Source organism: Canis lupus, chromosome 1 (assembly GCF_003254725.2).
Source record: "Canis lupus dingo isolate Sandy chromosome 1, ASM325472v2, whole genome shotgun sequence".
NCBI lineage: Eukaryota > Metazoa > Chordata > Mammalia > Carnivora > Canidae > Canis > Canis lupus.
Window position 1 is genome coordinate 114,390,429 of NC_064243.1, and position 18,681 is coordinate 114,409,109.

Sequence of the window (18,681 nt, forward strand, 5' to 3'; positions counted from 1 at the left end):
TCCACCCCTCCATGGCACCCACCCTGATCCCATCCACCTTCTTCTCCAGACTGTCCCCCTGAATCAGCCTCCTCACTGTCTTCCTGGCTCCCACCCCACCTCCTACAGTCTGTTTCCCACACCCACAGCAGGCAGCCCCAGTCCTCCTGTGAATACCTGAGCCAGATGGTGGTCCTCCTCTGCTGGGAAGCCTCCAGGGGCTCCACCTCAGAGTAAAAGTGAAAGTCCTCCCCAAGCCTGTGAGGCCCCTCAGTACCCTCTCAACTGGACTGGCCTTCTCCCACCTCTGGCAGCATCGCTTATCATTTACCATTCCCCTCATCCTACGCCAGCCACAAAGCCAGTTCCTGCAACACACCAGGCACATTTTCACCTCAGGGCCTTTGCACTGGCTGTTCCCTCTGCTTGGAATGGATGTCTTCTAGTATCCACATGATTTCCTCGCCCCTCCTCAGGTCTTTGCAACAATGTCACCTTCTCAGCAATACTTCCTCTGAATAGGCTTTCAAGCAAACTGCCTGCATAAACTCTGACCTCTCCTTCTTCTTTTTAAGATTTTATTTATTCATAAGAGACACACAGAGAGAGGCAGAGACCTGGGCAGAGGGAGAAGCGGGCTCCCTACAGGGAACTCAATGCGGTGCTTGACCCCAGGACTCTGGGATCATGACCTGAGCCAAAGGCTGACACTTAACCTGCCTAGCCACCCAGGCACCCGTTTTAATTTCTGAATAACAGTTCTCACCATCTGATACAATGTTTTCCTTAAGCATTTCTCTAGAATGTAACCCCCAGGAAGGAGGGAAGTTTCCATATCTTCCTCACCATTTTATCCCAGGTGTCCCCACTAGTGTTGCCTCAATAAGCACCCATTGAGTGAATGAACCGCCCTAGGGTAGAACCTTAGAATGACTGAAACATACCTACTTCCACCCCCAAAAGAGCCCAGACTAGTGGACTAATTAAACAAACAAGTAGATGTTTTCACATGGCAATAAGTGCAAAAAGGGAGAAGAAATGAGGAGCCAGGATTATAACAGCATATGGGAGTAACTAGACTGACAAGGCCAGGAAGTGGCATTTGAGCCATGGTCTGTCTGAGGAGGAGCAAAGCCCTAGGAGAGTATTTTAGGCAGGAGGAGGAGCCGGTGCAGTCAGGAATGGGCTCTGGGCATTTAATGGAACAGAAGGAAGTCATTGTACCAGGTCAAGGACAGGTGGAAAACGGGTACACAGGGATGGATCTACAGGGGTCAGATGGCATCTTGCGGTTGTTAAGGAGGGTAAGACCTAGTCGGGTCATCTTTTGGCGTATTTCAACTGGTTTTTCCCTTCTCTGGGCCTCACTTTTACCTTATCTGAGAAATGGGGGTAGGCCTGGGGTCCCCCCGCTTCCAGACATTCTCAGCATCTCTCAAGACCACCCTAGAAGGCAGATGCTATTCCCTTCTCCTTCCTATTGGATGAGGGAAAAACGGCTAACTCACTTTCCAAGACCCCAGAGCTAGTAAGTGCATGCTCCATACTTGAACCGGGTGTCTGGCCCGGAGCCCGCGCCCTTAACCTGCACTGCATATTGCAGCCCCCATAACCACAAACCGGGACTGCAGTGCGGGGGCGCAGACAGATCCCGCTACGGCCACTTACAAGCTGCGGGATCCTCGATTCGCCGCTTGCGTCCCCTGAGCCCATTCCCCCATCCGTACAACGTGCACCCCAACATTAACCTCCACGAACACAGCACTTGGCTGCCTGGGAGGAATGAGGCGTGACCGCCAAGCCTCTGCGTGACTTCCCGAGATGGCGAGGGGGGAGGTGGAGTGAGGAGTTGGGGTGTTTGGGGAAAAGGGACGCGGAGCCCTAACGCGACGGCGCACCAGTCTTTCCATTCCCTTCTGGCGTTGTTTCCTCCATTCAAACGCAGAGCAACTCTCGATCTCCCCCCCCCCGTTTTTTTTTCCCAGGCTGAAAAGAGGTCGTGGTCCCTTTAAGGCCCGCCCCTCCCTCCCCCAAAACTTCCCAGTGTCTGCTCTTTTCGATCCCGGACGGCCGGCCAGGCTCGCCGCCGAGCTGGTAGGGGCTGGGGGCGAGGGGTCGGGGCGGGGGGCGGGGGGCGGGGGGGAGGCGCCGCCCGCCGCCGGAGCGCAGGGGGTGGGGGAGGGGCGGAGGCCGGGAGCCTGGCGGTGCGGGGAACGCGACGGCCCGGCCGCCCGCCGAGGGTGTGAGCGGGCGGGCGACCCGGAACGCGCGGCGCCGAGGACGGTTCCGCCGCGTCCCGGCAGCGCGCGTCGGCGCGAGGGGCGTACGGGCCGGGCGCGGGGGCGGGGAGGGGAGGGGCCCCTCTCCCCCCTCCCCCCTCCCCCCACCGCATTCCTCTGACGTCGGGACCTCGCGACCCCGCCCTTCGGTGGGACCCGCCCCGCCTCCCTCCGTCGCCACGATCACGTGTTGGAGGCGCCGCCCCCCCCCCCCCCCCCTTTTCGGTGTTCCGCCGGCCTTTTGGGATTTTCCCGGTGTGACCGGGAACTGATTGAGATCGCCGGCAGCCCGCTCCCAACTTTCTCATCTCCCCAAATCTGCGGGCCCGTCGGTCCTGTCCCACTCTCGTAGCTCACTGACCCCATTTCAAACTTAGTTTCCACGAGGGCTCCTATTATTTTAGGAACCCCCTTTCCTTTCACCGGAGGGAAGATTCCGAAGCGTCCTTGGGGGGGCGCCCCTATTTCCCACGATTCTGTCCTCTCTAAGCTCAGGATCTCCCGTCCCACCTCCGAGAGACAGCCCCCTAACGCGGGCTCCTGGCTCGACCCCCCACCCCGCCCCTAGGTCCCGGCTCTTGGGAACGGCGTTGGACCCCGGAGCCGGAGGGAGGGGGAATCTTCAGGGTTGCCCTACCCTGTCCCCAAGGAAGGAGGGCCCGGACACCTAGAACACCGGGACTCCCCTTTGGTGCACGGTGCCTGGTGCTTGCTAGGGGGCCAGCGTCACTACGGCTTGGGCCGGGACCGCCGCTCCCTTACCCACACAGGACTTCCGCGCGGGAAAAGGGACAGTCACCAGCCTGTGACGAGCCACAGAGATCAGGACCGGGGCAGGCGCGTGAAAGCCACTGGCCTGGGTGGTCGGGAGTTATCACGGGGACGAGTAGGGACAGGGACCTCTTTCAGAGTAGCGACTGCCGCACGGACAGCGCGAGTGATTGCCGGCAGGAGGGGTTTGTAGCTGGAAGGGCCTACGCGGGCAAAGGTCGAAAGGGGCGTGAAGGGTCCTCCCTTTGTGCAAACTGAAAGGCGCTATTCTGGCTGAATGTAGAGGCGGAGCGGATGCGTGAGATGACGCCGGCCAACTTGACAGGGTCCGAAGACAGTCGGCAGCTGCAAATGGTTTTCTCCCGAAAGGGTTAAGTTTGGGTTATTAAAATTCCTCCGGTCTCGTGAAGGATCGAGGTGGGGAGGGAAAAGGTACAGCGGTGGGGACGCTGCACTGGCAGCTGCCCCCGTCTCGGGCTGGCCCTCGGCGCCACACACAGCATGTCAATAAATACTCGGGGTACCCCAGGCCTTGGCTCGTTTATAGGGTCGCCCCGCCTCCGGAGACGCCTGGAAGCCTATGGGCGCTCGCGCCCTCGCCCCCGATCCCGTCCTAGACTGCGCCAAAGAACGCCCGTCGGCCTGGGGAGGGCTTCCTTTCTGCACCCAATCAGAGACCACCGGTGGTCGTAGCGTCCAAGCGAGGGGACCCTTCCCCCTCGTCATTGACTAATCGGGTAGAGACGCAGGAGATGGGCATCTGCAGTAACCACTGGAGAGAGGCCAGAGGGAGGGCTTTCCTTTTCTCCTTGCGGAGTGGCGCGGGAAGGGGGGAGTCGTGACTGGAACACTAAGGCTTTTCGGTTTGATGGACCAGTGAGGGAGCCAATCAAAGTGGGAAGAAGGCGGGGCTCCCCAGGCGAATGGGGAGCGTTCTTCCTATCAGGGGCTCCACGGGAGGCCGGGCCGTGCCAGAAATCCGACCTATCAAATTGGAGTTTATTTTAAGGCGGCGGGGTCGGGCGAATGACTGGCAGAAAGCACTCGCCTATAAGGAGTGTCCCAGACAAACGAGGGCGGGCCCGGCTGCAGAACGGCGTGGGCTGTACCCAATAGGCGCGCGAGGCGTGCGGAGGCTTCCCCTCCCCCCTTGGCGGGACCAGTGGCTCCCCCTATCGGGTGGGGGCGGCGGGTGACGGGCGTGTCCCTCCCCCAATGAGAGGCGGGGGGAGGCGGGTTCTGCGCCGCCATGTCGCGGAGGCTGCTGCCCCGGGCGGAGAAGCGGCGTCGGCGGCTGGAGCAGAGGCAGCAGCCGGACGAGCAGCGGAGGCGGTCGGGAGCGATGGTGAAGATGGCGGCGGCGGGCGGCGGAGGCGGCGGTGGCCGCTACTACGGCGGCGGCAGTGAGGGCGGCCGAGCCCCTAAGCGGCTCAAGACGGACAACGCTGGCGACCAGCACGGAGGCGGTGGCGGCGGCGGTGGAGGAGCCGGGGCGGCGGGCGGCGGCGGCGGGGTGAGGCCAGGGCCCTAGGCGCCGGGGACGGCCGTGAAGGGAGGGAAAAATTTCCACCTTGAGGGTATTCATTTGCGGGGGGGCGCCTCTGCGCACGCGCCCAAGGCCCTCACGCCGTGACGGGGTGGGGGAGGGGCAGGCATTGGGCAAACGGCGGGGTTTGCGCGAGGACAGGCGCTTGCGCGTGCGCGCTAGTCAGAGCGGAGGGGGGGTGTGGGAGGCGGAGGAAGGAGCTCGCGCTGCGGGTGGCGCAATGCGCAGGCGCCGCGGGCTGGAGTGTGGGGGCCGGGCACGCGGCCGGGCCGTTTCTTTTCCTTTATCGTTTAATTCACTGCCCTCCTGCGCAAGCGCACTACTTGTGCTTGGGCCTCGTGGGCGGGTGGGGGGAGCACCGCGTGAGCGGGAACGGGTGGGCGGTGGCCTTTTCCGCACTTGAGTGGGGAATTTTGCCCGATTGCTATTAAATCTTTATCGCGTCATGGTTCGTGTCGACACAGAAGTTGATCTACTTTGAGCATGTTCCCCGAGAACAGACTGTGTCCCCGTTTTTGTGGGCTGTGAAAACCAGAAGAAAGGCTTGCGAAAGGTCTTTTGAGCCGTGTGGGAATTGAACTAAGCTTTGGAACCATCACAAGTTTGCTTAAAAGTACCGGGGCTTAAGTGGGTGCGTTTGGTTTGATGAACCAGAATGTTCCATGAGGGTGGGCGTTTTGGGAGGTTTTCGACGTCTTTGGCCTCCTAGTTGGGAAGGACCACCGTTTGTTCCTCCTGGCTTGGAGCCCATTCCCTCCTCCCTCCCAAGTTCACGAAGTCCTCTCCCGTTCAGCCATTTGCAGGATTTTCCAGGGTTTGGTGGTGACCTGTAGCTGTGATTTCTAGTGTTTCAATTTCTCCCAGGCCTTGTTGCACACATTTTGGAAGTACTTAAGCTAAATCTTTAACACTTCTGTGTGAGTTACAGGGTGGTATTACAATTCGGGACTCCAAGGGCTGAGGGAAGTTTGTTCAGATCATATAGCTATGGGGGCGGGGCTGGGATTAGAATTTATGGGCTATGGAACTCTAAACTGCTGAGCTGGTAACCATCAGGCGGGTGTGCCTCCTGTGGTTTGTGTGGTTCATTCCTGAAATAGAATCCAATTCTGCCCCTGTTCCATGGGCTTCTGCTTGGTGGCTCTTAGGAGGTTGGGCCCAGAGCCCAGGAGACATGGAGAAAGTTACTTTCTTCCTGATTCCCAGAGGCGTCTCCCTCTGTGTGGGTGGAAAGATAGTTCTTGCAAGGGAGCTGTCTTGAGTTTTAGTGGTGTGGGTTGGAGTTTTTTTTCTTTCTGAAAGACTTTTCATATCTTGTTTTTCCTTAGTCTGGCCTAGGCAGTATTTTCCAACACAGATTTGGATGGGTGATTAAAGGCTAGAAGTGGTTGAGTCGGCCCTGGCTTTCACAGCTTCTGGGGCATGGGTGTTTTACTGTGTGACTGGTCCTGGGGGTGAATGGTGGGGAACCGTAATGCTTGACTGGGCTTGTTCCACTAGGGAAAGGTCAAAGTTGCATTCCAAGAGAATGTTGTGATTCATTCAGACTGCAGCAGAAAACTGTTTGAGTTCTTCCTGCTAGTTCTGTGCCCTTCCTATCTCAGTTGTTTCCCGGTTTCCTTGACCAGTGGGTAGAGAAAAATTCTAGGAGGAATGTAAGATATGGGGCATGTCTTATCTTACATTTTGCCTTCCTCAGAAGCTACAGCAAGAGGGGATCCCTGGGTGGCTCAGCGGTTTAGCGCCTGCCTTCCGCCCAGGGTGTGATCCTGGAGTTCCGGGATCGAGTCCCACATCGGGCTCCCTGCATGGAGCCTGCTTCTCTCTCTGCCTGTGTCTCTACCTCGCTCTCCCTTTCTCTGTGTATCTCATGAATGAATAAATTATCTTTAAAAGAAGAAGAAGCTACAGCAAGAGGCAGTGGCAAGTGGTCACGCACTCAGGCCCTGTGCTCTGCAGGCCTAAAATCCTTTTGAGGTGATTGGTTTGTATTGCCATCCCTTGTTGTCCGTGCTGTTTGACATTTAAGTGTCTTATCTGATTGGGTTCCCAACAACACAGAGGACAGTGGGCCTGCATCTTGTACAGCAGGAAATGAAGTTATGATTTTGCTTCCTTTCATAGGAGAACTACGATGACCCACACAAAACCCCTGCCTCCCCGGTTGTTCACATCAGGGGCTTGATTGACGGCGTGGTGGAAGCTGACCTTGTGGAGGCCTTGCAGGAATTTGGACCCATCAGGTACTCCATTCAGAGGCCACGGGTTGGACATAGAAGTTGGTGTCCTTTGTGTCCTTGGGTTTTGGTTGGAAGTGACATGACCAGTTTGACCCAGGGTTCTTTGGCTAGGTCCTGGGGCTTCTCCACTCTTGGGTTTAGCCCTTACACTTTGGGTGAGGTGGCAAGTTCCATGTCTTCCCACCCCCCATTTGTAGCTTCTAGTCCACATTCTCTCACTCACGTAGCAAGCGTTTTTGTCACATGTTAGGCACTGGGAATAGAGTAGCAAATGAAACTGTTTGGGGGCCCCTTCCAGATAGCTTCCCATCCAGAGTGATTAGCACTGTGAGAGGAAAGCCCAGGAGCCTGCGGGAGGCATCTGACTCAGCCAGGGGAGGAGGATTCTCGAAGGCAGGCTCCCCAGAGGAGGTGATGCCTACGTCTCTTTGCATGTTGTGCCACTTAGGGTGCAGGATGTTCAGGTCAGGAAACCATGGTGGGGGTACAGAGGAGTCCAGAGGGATGAGTCTGTTCAGGGAATATCTGGAATGCCACTTTCTTGTCCATATTCTCCTGCAAGAGCTGAAATATATGTGTTCTTTCTGCCAGCTATGTGGTAGTAATGCCTAAAAAGAGACAAGCGTTGGTGGAGTTTGAAGACGTGCTGGGGGCTTGCAACGCTGTGAACTACGCAGCTGACAACCAAATCTACATTGCTGGCCACCCGGCTTTTGTCAATTACTCTACCAGCCAGAAGATCTCCCGGCCCGGGGACTCAGATGACTCCCGGAGCGTCAACAGCGTGCTTCTCTTTACCATCTTGAACCCGATCTATTCCATTACCACGGTATGTGCCAACGAGCCGCCTTACAGATGCTTTTGTGAGCCTCTCTTCTTCCCTTCCTCTCCCCTGAGCCAGATTGACCTGCCAGTGCCTTTTCATCTTGCCTATATGCTTTCTACAGGATGTTCTTTACACTATCTGCAACCCTTGTGGTCCTGTCCAGAGAATTGTTATTTTCCGGAAGAATGGAGTCCAGGCCATGGTGGAATATCCTTCGATGGGAAAGGGGGTGTTCTCAGAGTTGGGGGTGCTCTCAAGGCTCGGCAGGAGTCCATCCTTTCAACCAGCATGGAGCTCCTGATGCCTGCCATGTGCCTGGTTTCTTCACAGAGCCCCTGGTCTGATGGGAGGGATCGTTAAAGAATGGGGCATGTAGTGTGAAAGCTCAGAGTCTAGGGTGCCATGGGGGTGGGGGGTGGTGTTGTCCAGGTTTAGTCAAAGCACATGGCACAGGAGAGAGGAGTGGGCAAAGGAAAAGTGGCTTGGCCTGGGATGGTGGCAGAGGGAGGTGCTGTCACCTGTGGGTCTTGGGTTGTGAGTGTAGATGACAGGAACTCCAGACAGTGACTGCCCACCTGGGGCAGCACTTCAGCGCGTCTCCTGCAAGCGGCTAGTGACCAGGCAGTGAGCTAAGTGCACATGCAGTATATGGTTTTTGGGGATTCCCTCGTCGTCCTCCCGTGAAGCCCTTCCCAAAGCACACCCATCTCGGGGCTTTCCTTAACTTTACGCACATTTGACTCTGTGCAGAGTGCCCAGCGGGCCAAGGCCTCGCTCAATGGGGCTGATATTTACTCGGGTTGTTGCACTCTGAAGATTGAATATGCGAAGGTAGGTCTGGGAAGTGACTGCCCCTTGTCACCTTCCTGGTGAACTGGGGCCTGGCTAATTTCAAGCTTTGTCTTGTCCCTGCAGCCCACACGCTTGAATGTGTTCAAGAACGATCAGGATACTTGGGACTACACAAATCCCAATCTCAGTGGACAAGGTAATCCTGATGGCCACTTTGTTCTAAACACACCCGCCTTGCCTTCACTCGACTAGTGCACTCCATAGACCCGGGCTCAGGGTTATGTAATGCCATTGGGCTCCCTGTGGACATGGGAGGGCCTGGGGCGGTGGGGTGGTCAGCTCTTGGAAAAGACGCTCTAGTGGGAGAGGCTGAATGAGGGGACCTCTAGGTTCTAGCTGCTGCTGGGGGCCCTTTGATGTGCCTGAGGGTGTAGAGCCAGGGCAGAGGCTTGGACGGGGTGGGGGAGCAGGGCCTCGTTGAGCACAGGGCGAGGCAATGGCTTACATAAACCAGCAGCAGCTCCCAGATGGATTCTGCTGCTTCCCTTCTAGGAGCCTGCCTAGGGTCACTGACTCTCCATCCTCACTGGGCCAGGAATGGTTCTCTTGCTCTCCACTATCGAGAGGGTCTGCTGGGGGAAGGGCGGGGGCAGAGTGGGGGAGGCAATGAGGGCTCCCGGGCCCTTGGAGGAGAGCCTTTGAGCAAGTTGACTTTGTGGAGGTGAGACACCCTGGATTGGAGCAGGGCGGACATGCCTCACCTCCCTTGTAGCGGGGACTCAACATCTCTACAGGGGGCCCAAACGGACAACCCCCTTCCTAGAATCTGTCAAGAATGGTTTGCCTTGGATAGGAGGGAGAGGTGGAGGATTGCCTTTGAAACAGCGGCACCCCCTCAGCAAGACCGTCCATCTCTGTCTATCTTGGTCTGATACGTCGGACTAGGCCACGGGCTGAGGGAGGAGGCCGGTTGCTGACCTCTCAACGGGCCCTGGGAGGCCAAAGGCCCCCATTCCTAGGTGGGCCTGTCTTGCTCGCCCTCACAGCTGGGAAGCAGTGGGCAGGGTGGGCTAGATTCTTCCCCAGGACCCTCACAGTGGGCACTGTGGGCCTGGCTGCCCCTCCAGAGGTCAGAGGCAAATTGGTGACCGAGTGAATGTACCAGAGCGGGCAATGGCATTACATGACCGCTAACAGAAACATGGCAACCAACCATTTCTTCTCCAAGGAACATAATAGAAGATGTGCAGACCGGCAGGGGCTAGTGGCAGGGGCTGGCTGTGCATTGGTTTTGATGCCTCTCAGCTCTGGCCGCCCCGAGGCTGGGGGGCAAAAACGAGAGCTGATGAGGTGGCCTGGAGTGAGGGCGGTGCTTCGCCACCCCTCGGGAACCATACTTCAGCGGCTCTGCCTCTGCACATTGCTCACCAACACACAGGGTAGAAACCACTAGCTCTTCCTGGAGAGAACAGAACACGCAGCCTCCACCACGTCCCCAGAAACAGCCGCAGACTTGAGCTCACTACATCAAGAACACCACACCGCGCTCCAAGGAACAGCTACAAGCACAGAGACAGAGGCAGACAGAGACAAAGAGAGAAAGAGACGCAACATGGCAGCAGACACTGCTTTTTTACTAAACATTAAAAAAAAGTCAAAATCCAAGCAAACTCGAACCCGAGAATGTACACAGAAGTAGGAAACACAGAGAACAGAGCTCTCCCAGCCAGCCAGCGGCGCTCTTTTCGGAGAACGTTTCATAGACCGAAGTAGATTCCATGGGCCTCCAAGACAATAGGATCCTCTCTCCATTCCTCGCCATATGGGTTGTTTTTTGGTTTTTGGTTTTTTTAAGTCCTTTGGTTTGGGGAGGGCCTTTTTTTTGTTCTTTTCTGTTTCGATATTTTTATTTTTTCCGCAGTCATCGGCTGCCAACATAATCTGCACCAACTGGAGATCAGAAAACAAAAAAAAAAAAAACTTAAACCACAACAAAAAAAAAAAATCAAAAAAACCAAACAGACCTAAAACCAGACAGCCAAACAGCTCAGAGGTACACAGTTACCTGCTGGTGGGTAACCGGGCGCGCTCCCAAGGCCAAAAGCGCGGGCATAGTGGGGCCACTGGCACACTTCATAACCAGGAGACACGCACACGGAGCGCTACACAGCCAGAAGCACCGCACCACCGCACTGCAGCACACAATGTGAGGAGGTGACAACATGGAGGGACACTACCCACTTCATACACCTTTATTTTCCACTTTCTGGTATCTTCTGAGGACAGAACATCTGTGAGCCATTTTTGATTTAATCAAAACATTGACTTTTAAAAAACAATTCTTAAAAGAAAAATTGTAGCGGATGTGTACCGTAACTTGTATTTATGACTGTAAAACCATGTGATGCAGGGTCGCAGTGTATGTTTGATGGGACGCCATCTTTCAGAACTGTGCTAACTCACTGTTGAAGCGTCCAATGGTAAGAGAAAATACAGATTTGTTTTTTGTGACAAATGGACATTGTACTCTGTACTTCTGCTGTAAGTAGCCCTTTTCCATCTTTGTAATGACTGATTGTTGAAAACAAAACCCAGGCCGGGTGGCAGGAAAGGGCAGTGGTCTCGAGCCCTGGGTTTTGGAGTCAGCCAGACCTGGGTTCAAATCCTGGCTCGGCCACTAACTTGCTTTGTAACCTTGGGCCAAAGTGTCTTTTAACTACTCAGTTAAAAGTTGAGTGCTCAGGTTCCTTATCTGTAAAACGGGGGTAAACTAGTACCTACCTCATAGGGTTGTTGTGAGGAATTTCAGAAGCGGTGATGTCTGTAAAGCGCTTAGCAACAGTGTCTGCCACTCAAGCGCTAAATTCATGTAGCGACTATGAATTGCAGCTGGGGTCTGGGGTGGATCTGCGCCATTGTCGGGGTCTGAGAATGTTGATGCCTTGTACATGACTGCTCAATTGAACTGGTTCTGTTGTTGCCCTGCTTGTCCTTTCCTACAGTCCCCCTCTCCTCGGGTTGGATGTAACTTGGTGGGGGAGGGGATGGAGTGGGAGGGGGTATCAGGGTTGACAAAAGAAAGGGCCTAGAAAGTGGGGCCTAGAGCTCCTAGAACCTTGGAACTTTGGGAGCCAGATTTTATCTTTCTGTCCTGCTTTATCTTGGTGGTTTTCTTGCTCAAGCTCCTCTCCCTTTATTGGGAGTTATTTTAGAAATCTGTTCTTGGCTCCATAATATAACAGCTTCTGTAGCATCTGCAGTTTCCCCAGAGGGCCCAAGAGCTGGCCTTCCCATTTGGGCCAGGGCAGGAGAAAGCCCAGAAGCTGGCCTCATCCTTCCCAGAGAAAGGAAATCTGCTGTTTGGCATGGGCAGGGGAAGAGAAGCGGGCTCCGTCCTTGAGAATGGGCTTCATGCCCACCCTGGGTCAGGCCACAGGAAGGAGGCCCCAGCAGCTCCAGTGAGGAAGGGAGGGTTTGCTTAAGGCTTGCAGGAACTGAAGGGCTTTGAGGTTAGCCTCTAGTCAGGAGGGTGACCCTCTTTGTTCCAAGTTAGTCTCTGACTGCTTTCTCTGTCCACAGGTGACCCTGGCAGCAACCCTAACAAACGCCAGAGACAGCCCCCTCTCCTGGGAGATCACCCCGCAGAATATGGTGAGGGCAGGGGGTTCCCCTCCGTGGACTCCCGTGGCTCATGTGCCCCTGCCCGCCGCCCGCCGCGCAAATTCTCACCCGTCCTCCCTCTCTTTCCTTCCCACCCCCCAGGAGGGCCCCACGGTGGGTACCACAGCCATTACCATGATGAGGGCTACGGGCCCCCCCCACCTCACTACGAAGGGAGAAGGATGGGCCCACCAGTGGGGGGTCACCGTCGGGGCCCAAGTCGCTACGGCCCCCAGTATGGGCACCCCCCACCCCCTCCCCCACCACCCGAGTATGGCCCCCACGCCGACAGCCCTGTGCTCATGGTCTATGGCTTGGATCAATCTAAGATGAACTGTGATCGGGTCTTCAATGTCTTCTGCTTGTATGGCAATGTGGAGAAGGTGAGCCTCTGTCAGGTCCGTTGCTTCCCTTACAGACCTAGCTGGCTGAACCTCAGACGTCCCGGTGGGGGAAGGAGCCTGGCTGGGAGCAGGCTGATGCAGAGAGGGTGGCTCGCTGAAGCAGGCGGCCAGCTGCAGACATTTGGTTTGTCCTCACCATCGGAGTTGTGTTTTTTAACCGGGGGTGTTAACCAGGACTTCTTCGTGTGGAAGTATTAACGTTACACGAATGTTTATGACTTAAAAAACTATTGTGGCCGAAGATCATCGTGTGAGGATTTTCTTCAGAAAACTTATGATGATCTGGCAACGCTGGCCTTCCTGCTGTGCCTGTAGGAAAGGTGGCTGTGCACCTCTGACCGGGTGGCTTTTCTCGAACCCAGCTGAGTCCTGAAAGCGTCTAAAGAGCTCCTGGCCCCTGGCTTAGCCCGGGGCTCACGGCAGTGACAGCTAGCACAGGTCAAACGTTCGTGGCATTGAAAGGGCTTGAAGCGTAGCAACTTGCCCGTCCTAGAATCCTTGATGAGAAGTCAGGGCAGCGGAGGCACGGAGGGTAAATAACTTGCCCAGGTTCACAGACCTTTACGTAGAAGCCGGATTTCAGGCTACAGAAGCTGGCTTTAGCGCCTCTGGCATGGGTTCTCACGGTTGTCGGTACTGTCACCCACGGCAGTGTGTCCCATTGTGGCCCGCCCTCCGTAGACCGTGTGCGTCTGTGAACAGACGACAGAAGTAGCTGCTGTGTTTTCTCCCTGTGCCCCCGGCTTTTGTTGGTCTCCGTTAAGCAGTGCACGCATGGGTTACGTCCTGAGGTGACAACACTGCCCGTTGCGCTGAGCCCTTACTGTGGGCCAGATGCTCTTCTCTCTGCTCCGGGTTCCTCTTTCACAAGTGAGGAAATGGAAGCCTCGCTCCAGAGCCAGGAGTTCCTTGCTTTTAACTAGTTCAGATGTGGTGGGAGAAGGGTCTCTCAGAGCTGGGCAGCAGTGCTGATCACGGTTGCTCTCCTTAAGGTGAAATTCATGAAAAGCAAGCCGGGGGCCGCCATGGTGGAGATGGCTGATGGCTATGCTGTGGACCGGGCCATCACTCACCTCAACAACAACTTCATGTTCGGCCAGAAGCTGAACGTCTGGTAGGTTCTGTGTTTCCTCAGGCTTGGGAGCGTTGGAGAGGGACCAAGGAAAGAAGGGAAGTGGAATGGGGCAACTCTAGCAAGGGCCCAGCAGGAGCATAGCGCAACTGGGTGCTTGTTCAGACAGGAGTTGGGTGTGGCGGGCAGGCTCCCCAGCCTTCAGCTGAAGCAGGGGGAGAGAGCTGGCCTCGCCTCAGCTGTGGCGCGCAATGTCCCTGAGGCGCACAGTGTTTCAGATGGGAACGGGGCCAGTGTGGAGGGCTTGGGGTCTAACAGAGCTCCCCTCCCCTGGCACAGTGTCTCCAAGCAACCGGCCATCATGCCCGGGCAGTCTTACGGGCTAGAGGACGGGTCCTGCAGTTATAAAGACTTCAGCGAATCCAGGAACAATCGGTTCTCTACTCCGGAGCAGGCAGCCAAGAATCGCATCCAGCACCCTAGCAACGTGCTACACTTCTTCAATGCACCTCTGGAGGTGACCGAGGAGAACTTCTTCGAGGTGGGTGTGGCGGAGGTGGTCCCTCACCACCGCCATCTGGGTGGGCTTTTTTTTTTTTTTTTTTTTTTTTTTTTTGTCTTTCAACCAGTTCCTATTGAGCCCCGGCCCTGCCAGGCCCTGGGTTGGATCCCAGGGCTGCAGCAGGGACCAGGATGGAGTGGCTGAGAAGGGCATCAAACCTCTAGCAATGGTGGAGTTTGCTGTACTGTTTTATTATTGACAAGCGAGAATGGCTCCATCTTTGCTGAAAAAGGTTTCTCCGTGTCTGGGTGATAGAGGGGTGATCAGAGTCCAGTCTCAGAGCGTCTACGTAGTCAGGCCCTCCCGTGCTTAGATAACATCAGAAGGGAGGCTCTTGTTAAGGCCTCATCGGAGGAAACTGGAACACTGAGGGGGGAGGTTGGCTGACTGGCAGGGTTGGACTTCAGACCTTGCTCTGGCCCGGGGTGTTGGACATGAGTTCAGCAAACACTGCCAGTACACCAGGTGAGAATTTCAGAAAGCAGTTTCTACTGTAATGATGGTAGTTAGCAGTAGTGAGAACATAGTTAAGAGTGGTGTTTCTAAGCCTTTTTTTAATCATGGGGATACCTTAGAGTATGTTGTGTGATCAGAGGTTAAAAACTGTCCAGGAAGGGGGATCCCTGGTGGCTCAGTGTTTTGGCGCATGCCTTCAACCCAGGGCATGATCCTGGAGTCCTGGGATTGAGTCCCACAGGCTCACTGTGTGGAGCCTGCCCCCCACCCCAATGAATAAGTAAGTAAAATCTTAAAAAAAAAAAATGTCCAGGAAAATGTAAGTACTCTGTCATGGGCGGCTTGAGTCCTGCCATGTGATGTTCCTGTTTCTGAATCCATTTGCTGTGTCTTGCAGATCTGCGATGAGCTGGGAGTGAAACGGCCATCTTCTGTGAAAGTATTCTCAGGCAAAAGTGAGTAAAGTGTCCCCACCTTTCCCTGTTCCTTGGCTGTAGGTCGGTGGCCCCCTGCTTCCTGCTCAGGTTGGCCTAAAACTTTTGCATTTTGATCAGGTGAACGCAGCTCCTCTGGGCTGCTGGAGTGGGAATCCAAGAGCGATGCCCTGGAGACTTTGGGCTTCCTGAATCATTACCAGATGAAAAACCCAAGTGAGTATCTGTGTGTCCTGTAGTCATCCCCCTGGTGGCCTAATGGTGGTCTGGCTTCAAGCCAGAGCTGTCCTCCTGCTATCAACATAGGACCCCAGAGATCTCTTCACTGTTGCTGACATGGGCAGGCGGTACCTGGTCACCAGGAGATTAGCCTGATGGTCCCCATGGGAGGGAGGGCTAGCCTGGCTGCTTGCCACCACCCACTGCCAGCCTGAGGGTTACTGAGACTCCTCCTCCAGGGACTGGCATTCTGTGCGTCAGAAGCTGCCAGTAAACACTCAACACTGTCTGTCGCAGAGGCTGGCTCAGATAGTACCCAGGAAGGGGCTGTTCTGGCAGCAGGGAACACCTGCCTACTTAGGCCCTGGGCCAGCTGAGGAGCTGGGAATGGGATTGTCCATGGAGTTGAAGGGGAGGGGAAGTGCCTTCACTATTGGGCTTGTTTGCGAGGTTCATGGTGGGCAGTGACCAGGGACCGGTTAGATCCCTGTGGTCAAACTGCAGAAATGGAGGGGAGCCCAGCTAAACCTCTCTTTGTTCTCCTTTGCAGATGGTCCATACCCTTACACTCTGAAGTTGTGTTTCTCCACTGCTCAGCACGCCTCCTAATAGGTGCCCAGGAAGAGTCCCATCTGAGCAGGAAAACATTTTTCCTTTATGCTGTTTGTTTTGTTTTTTTGTTTTTTTTTTTTTTCTTTTTTTTTCCTTTGCAAAAGTTCCTGTATTCCTTTTTTTAAATGCTAGGTTAGTGGGCTTAACCATAACGGAAACGCTGGAAGTCTGGAGGGGGAGGGGAAGGGGACCTGATATCTCCCAAGATTAACCTTCACTTTTTAAAGAATTATTGTACATGTGATTTTTTTTTCCTGTTCATACATTTGTGCTGCCCGTGTACTCTTAGCACATTTCAATAAAATTGTTTGGAAAATAAACATCGTGCTTACTGGGATCCTAGGGTGTGTCTGCTTCCCTCCCACCTGGTCTCTTGAGGAGGAGCAGGCAGGCCAGGACACAGCACAGCTGCAGGCCCTTGGGAGATACAGGCCCAGCCGGCGGGCCGGGCCAGGCCAGGCCAGGCCGTCGCAGCCCTGGGAATGCTGCTGGCAATTAAGCAGTCTTGAAAATCTTGGGAGGTCTGGTGGTGTTCTTCATGGACCCTGCCCAAGCAAGCTGAATCTAGTTGGAGAGTCACTTAAAAGGTAAATGGTGCTGAAAATACTAAAAACCTCAAGAGATTAAAGAAAAAAGCCTTAATCCTGTCAAGTAAATACTTTTGTGAGGTTTTATTTTCCAACCTTATAATAAAAAGTGAAATTCTGCTTCCCAGCCCCTTTAACAATTTTTGATGTGCTTCCCACCACAAAGTTTTACTTTTAACAAAACCCTTTATACTATACAGTGTTTTGTATCACCTACAGAGCTTTCTCCTTATCTTTACCCCTGCAGTGTGTCATGGGGATGTGTCCTAATTTCCCTGGTCCTAAAGGGAAAATCTAGTTTCTTGCTATTGTAAACCATTGCTATATGCATGCAAATACCTCAAGCCAACTTCCCCATACTCCTCTGGAGGTAAGTTCTTAACACTGGAATTGCTGACTTAAAAGATACTTCCTGGGTGGCTCAGGCTCAGTCTGATGGTTGAGCATCAGACCCGATCTCAGGTCTTGGTTTCAAGGGTCATGAGTTCAAGCCTGGCGTTGGGTTCCACACTGGATGCAGAGTCTACTTTAGAAAGCTAACAATTGCAATGTGATAGAACTCTTGAGATTGTGGTAAATGGGAACATGTGTATATGGTTGGAGTGGGGCGTGGGGGAGGGAGGGCTGTAGGTGGAAGGAACCTACTTTAAAGACCTTGATTCATGCTGGAAGGAAGAAATAGTCTGCAGAGAACAAGTGCAAAGGTCAGCTCATTGTGCCTTTTTGATGCATATGCACCTGGAAGCTCACTTTGGCGCCTGGTGAGCTCAGTCAGTGGAGCATGCTACTCTTGATCTCAGGCTTGTGAGTTCGATTTCTTAAAAACAATCTTAGAAAAGAAAACCCACTTTGGTAATTTGTTGTGAAGTCATTTAAACTGATTATTAACATCTGAAGTCACATGGCATTTATGGAACGAACAAACTGCTTCACCAGGGTTTCAAACAACCTTTGCAAAGGAGAAACTACAGTTGCCTTGCAGCCATAAACTTCTAAGTCCTCTAGGATTTGTTTTCAAGTAAATCATGGGGGTAAGAATGTTTTCCCGTTTTGTCTCCCAGCACCCAGTCTTGTTTTGTTTTAAGATTTTATTTATTCAATGAGAGAGAGAGGCAGAGATACAGGCAGAGGGAGAAGCAGTCTCCATGCCGGGAGCCCGATGCGGGACTCGATCCCGGGACTCCAGGATCGCGCCCTGGGCCAAAGGCAGGCGCTAAGCCGCTGAGCCACCCAGGGATCCCCCAGCACCCAGTTTTATCCCTTGTCAGTTTTGAAGATCCTCTGTGTATGTATTGTACTCCATGCACAAACAGCCATATATAACCATCTTTTTTACACCAGCCAATCATGCTAATTCTATTCGGGTGCCTGGCTGGCTCAATTGGTCAAGCATATGACTCTATCTCCAGGTTGTGAGTTTGAACCCCATGCTGGGTATAGAGATTACTTTAAAACATCCTAAAGAGGGGCCACCCAGGTGGCTCAGTCTGTTAAACATCTTCAGCTCAGGTCATGATCCCGGGGTCTTGAGATCCAGCATCTGGCTCCCTGCTCAGTGGGGAGTCTGCTGCTCCCTCTCTCCTGTTTGTGCTATCACACACTTGCTCTCAAATAAAATCATAAGAAATAAATTCTAAAGAAATTTAAAATTGTTTCCTATCCTGGCGTCTGCACAGTGGCTTCAGAGCTTCCCATTATATAGATAACCATAAACAGTTCTCTGTTGATGGAAGTTTTCCAATAACCATAAACAGTTCTCTGTTGATGGAAGTTTGCCAAAAGAGCTTAACCCGTCTATGACACATTTAAGAAGGCAAGGTATTTCCTACAATTCCATTTGCCTGGAGGCTTCTGTCTTGGTGCACAATTCCCTAAAGAGCATGCTTAAGCAATTTTATGGCACTTTTGAGGTTCTTGGGTAACTGGCTTTTTCTGAGGAGTTTTATTTTTTAAAGAAATTATTTTAAGCACATGAACTTCAGAGCCGCATAGATGCCCTCTTTGGCACTCCTGAAGCCCAGATACCTTCAACTAGTGACTTTCCCTCCCCCAAGCTCCAATTTCCTCAGGGCACAATCAAAAATAATGCGAACTCTTGGTGGTGTGCGAGTTCAAACAGATTGCAAAGCGCGCAATGTTGGCTCCTCTATATTTTCATTCTCTTACAAGGGTAAGCTCAGTACTAGATAACTTTTTTTTTCCCCAGTTAACAAGTTCCCAGTGCATGATGACAAAATTGCAA

At 53.8% G+C, this 18,681-nt stretch overlaps 1 protein-coding gene and 1 long non-coding RNA gene across 9 annotated transcripts in view; one reads left to right on the forward strand and one right to left on the reverse strand.

The window, feature by feature from the left end:
* The window catches only part of LOC112645508 (uncharacterized), a 36,953-nt gene extending 35,047 nt beyond the window's left edge, over positions 1-1,906 (reverse strand). For 2 of the 3 annotated variants that reach the window (XR_003127103.3, XR_007410588.1), the window contains exon 1: positions 1,648-1,906. This is a non-coding gene — a long non-coding RNA (uncharacterized LOC112645508). Of the gene's footprint in view, positions 1-1,599 lie in introns of all 3 variants that reach the window. The other variant, XR_004807500.2, reaches the window with a different exon arrangement.
* Positions 1,164-16,172, forward strand: HNRNPL (heterogeneous nuclear ribonucleoprotein L). Of its 6 annotated transcripts, none has more exons than XM_025425069.3 (13): positions 2,025-2,073; positions 6,700-6,818; positions 7,407-7,644; positions 7,763-7,848; positions 8,376-8,472; positions 8,557-8,629; positions 12,013-12,084; positions 12,196-12,476; positions 13,490-13,611; positions 13,909-14,110; positions 14,985-15,042; positions 15,142-15,237; positions 15,791-16,172. In XM_025425069.3, exons 3-13 carry the CDS (start codon positions 7,420-7,422, stop codon positions 15,847-15,849), a joined length of 1,371 nt encoding a protein of 456 aa, XP_025280854.1. In that variant the 5' UTR covers positions 2,025-2,073; positions 6,700-6,818; positions 7,407-7,419; the 3' UTR covers positions 15,850-16,172. The 6 variants fall into 6 exon arrangements, with proteins under 6 accessions (XP_035559076.2, XP_035559090.1, XP_025280854.1 ...); XM_025425067.3 differs by lacking the exon at positions 2,025-2,073 and adding an exon at positions 4,264-4,542; XM_025425068.3 differs by lacking the exon at positions 2,025-2,073 and adding an exon at positions 5,000-5,206.
* Positions 16,173-18,681: the final 2,509 nt, after the last annotated feature.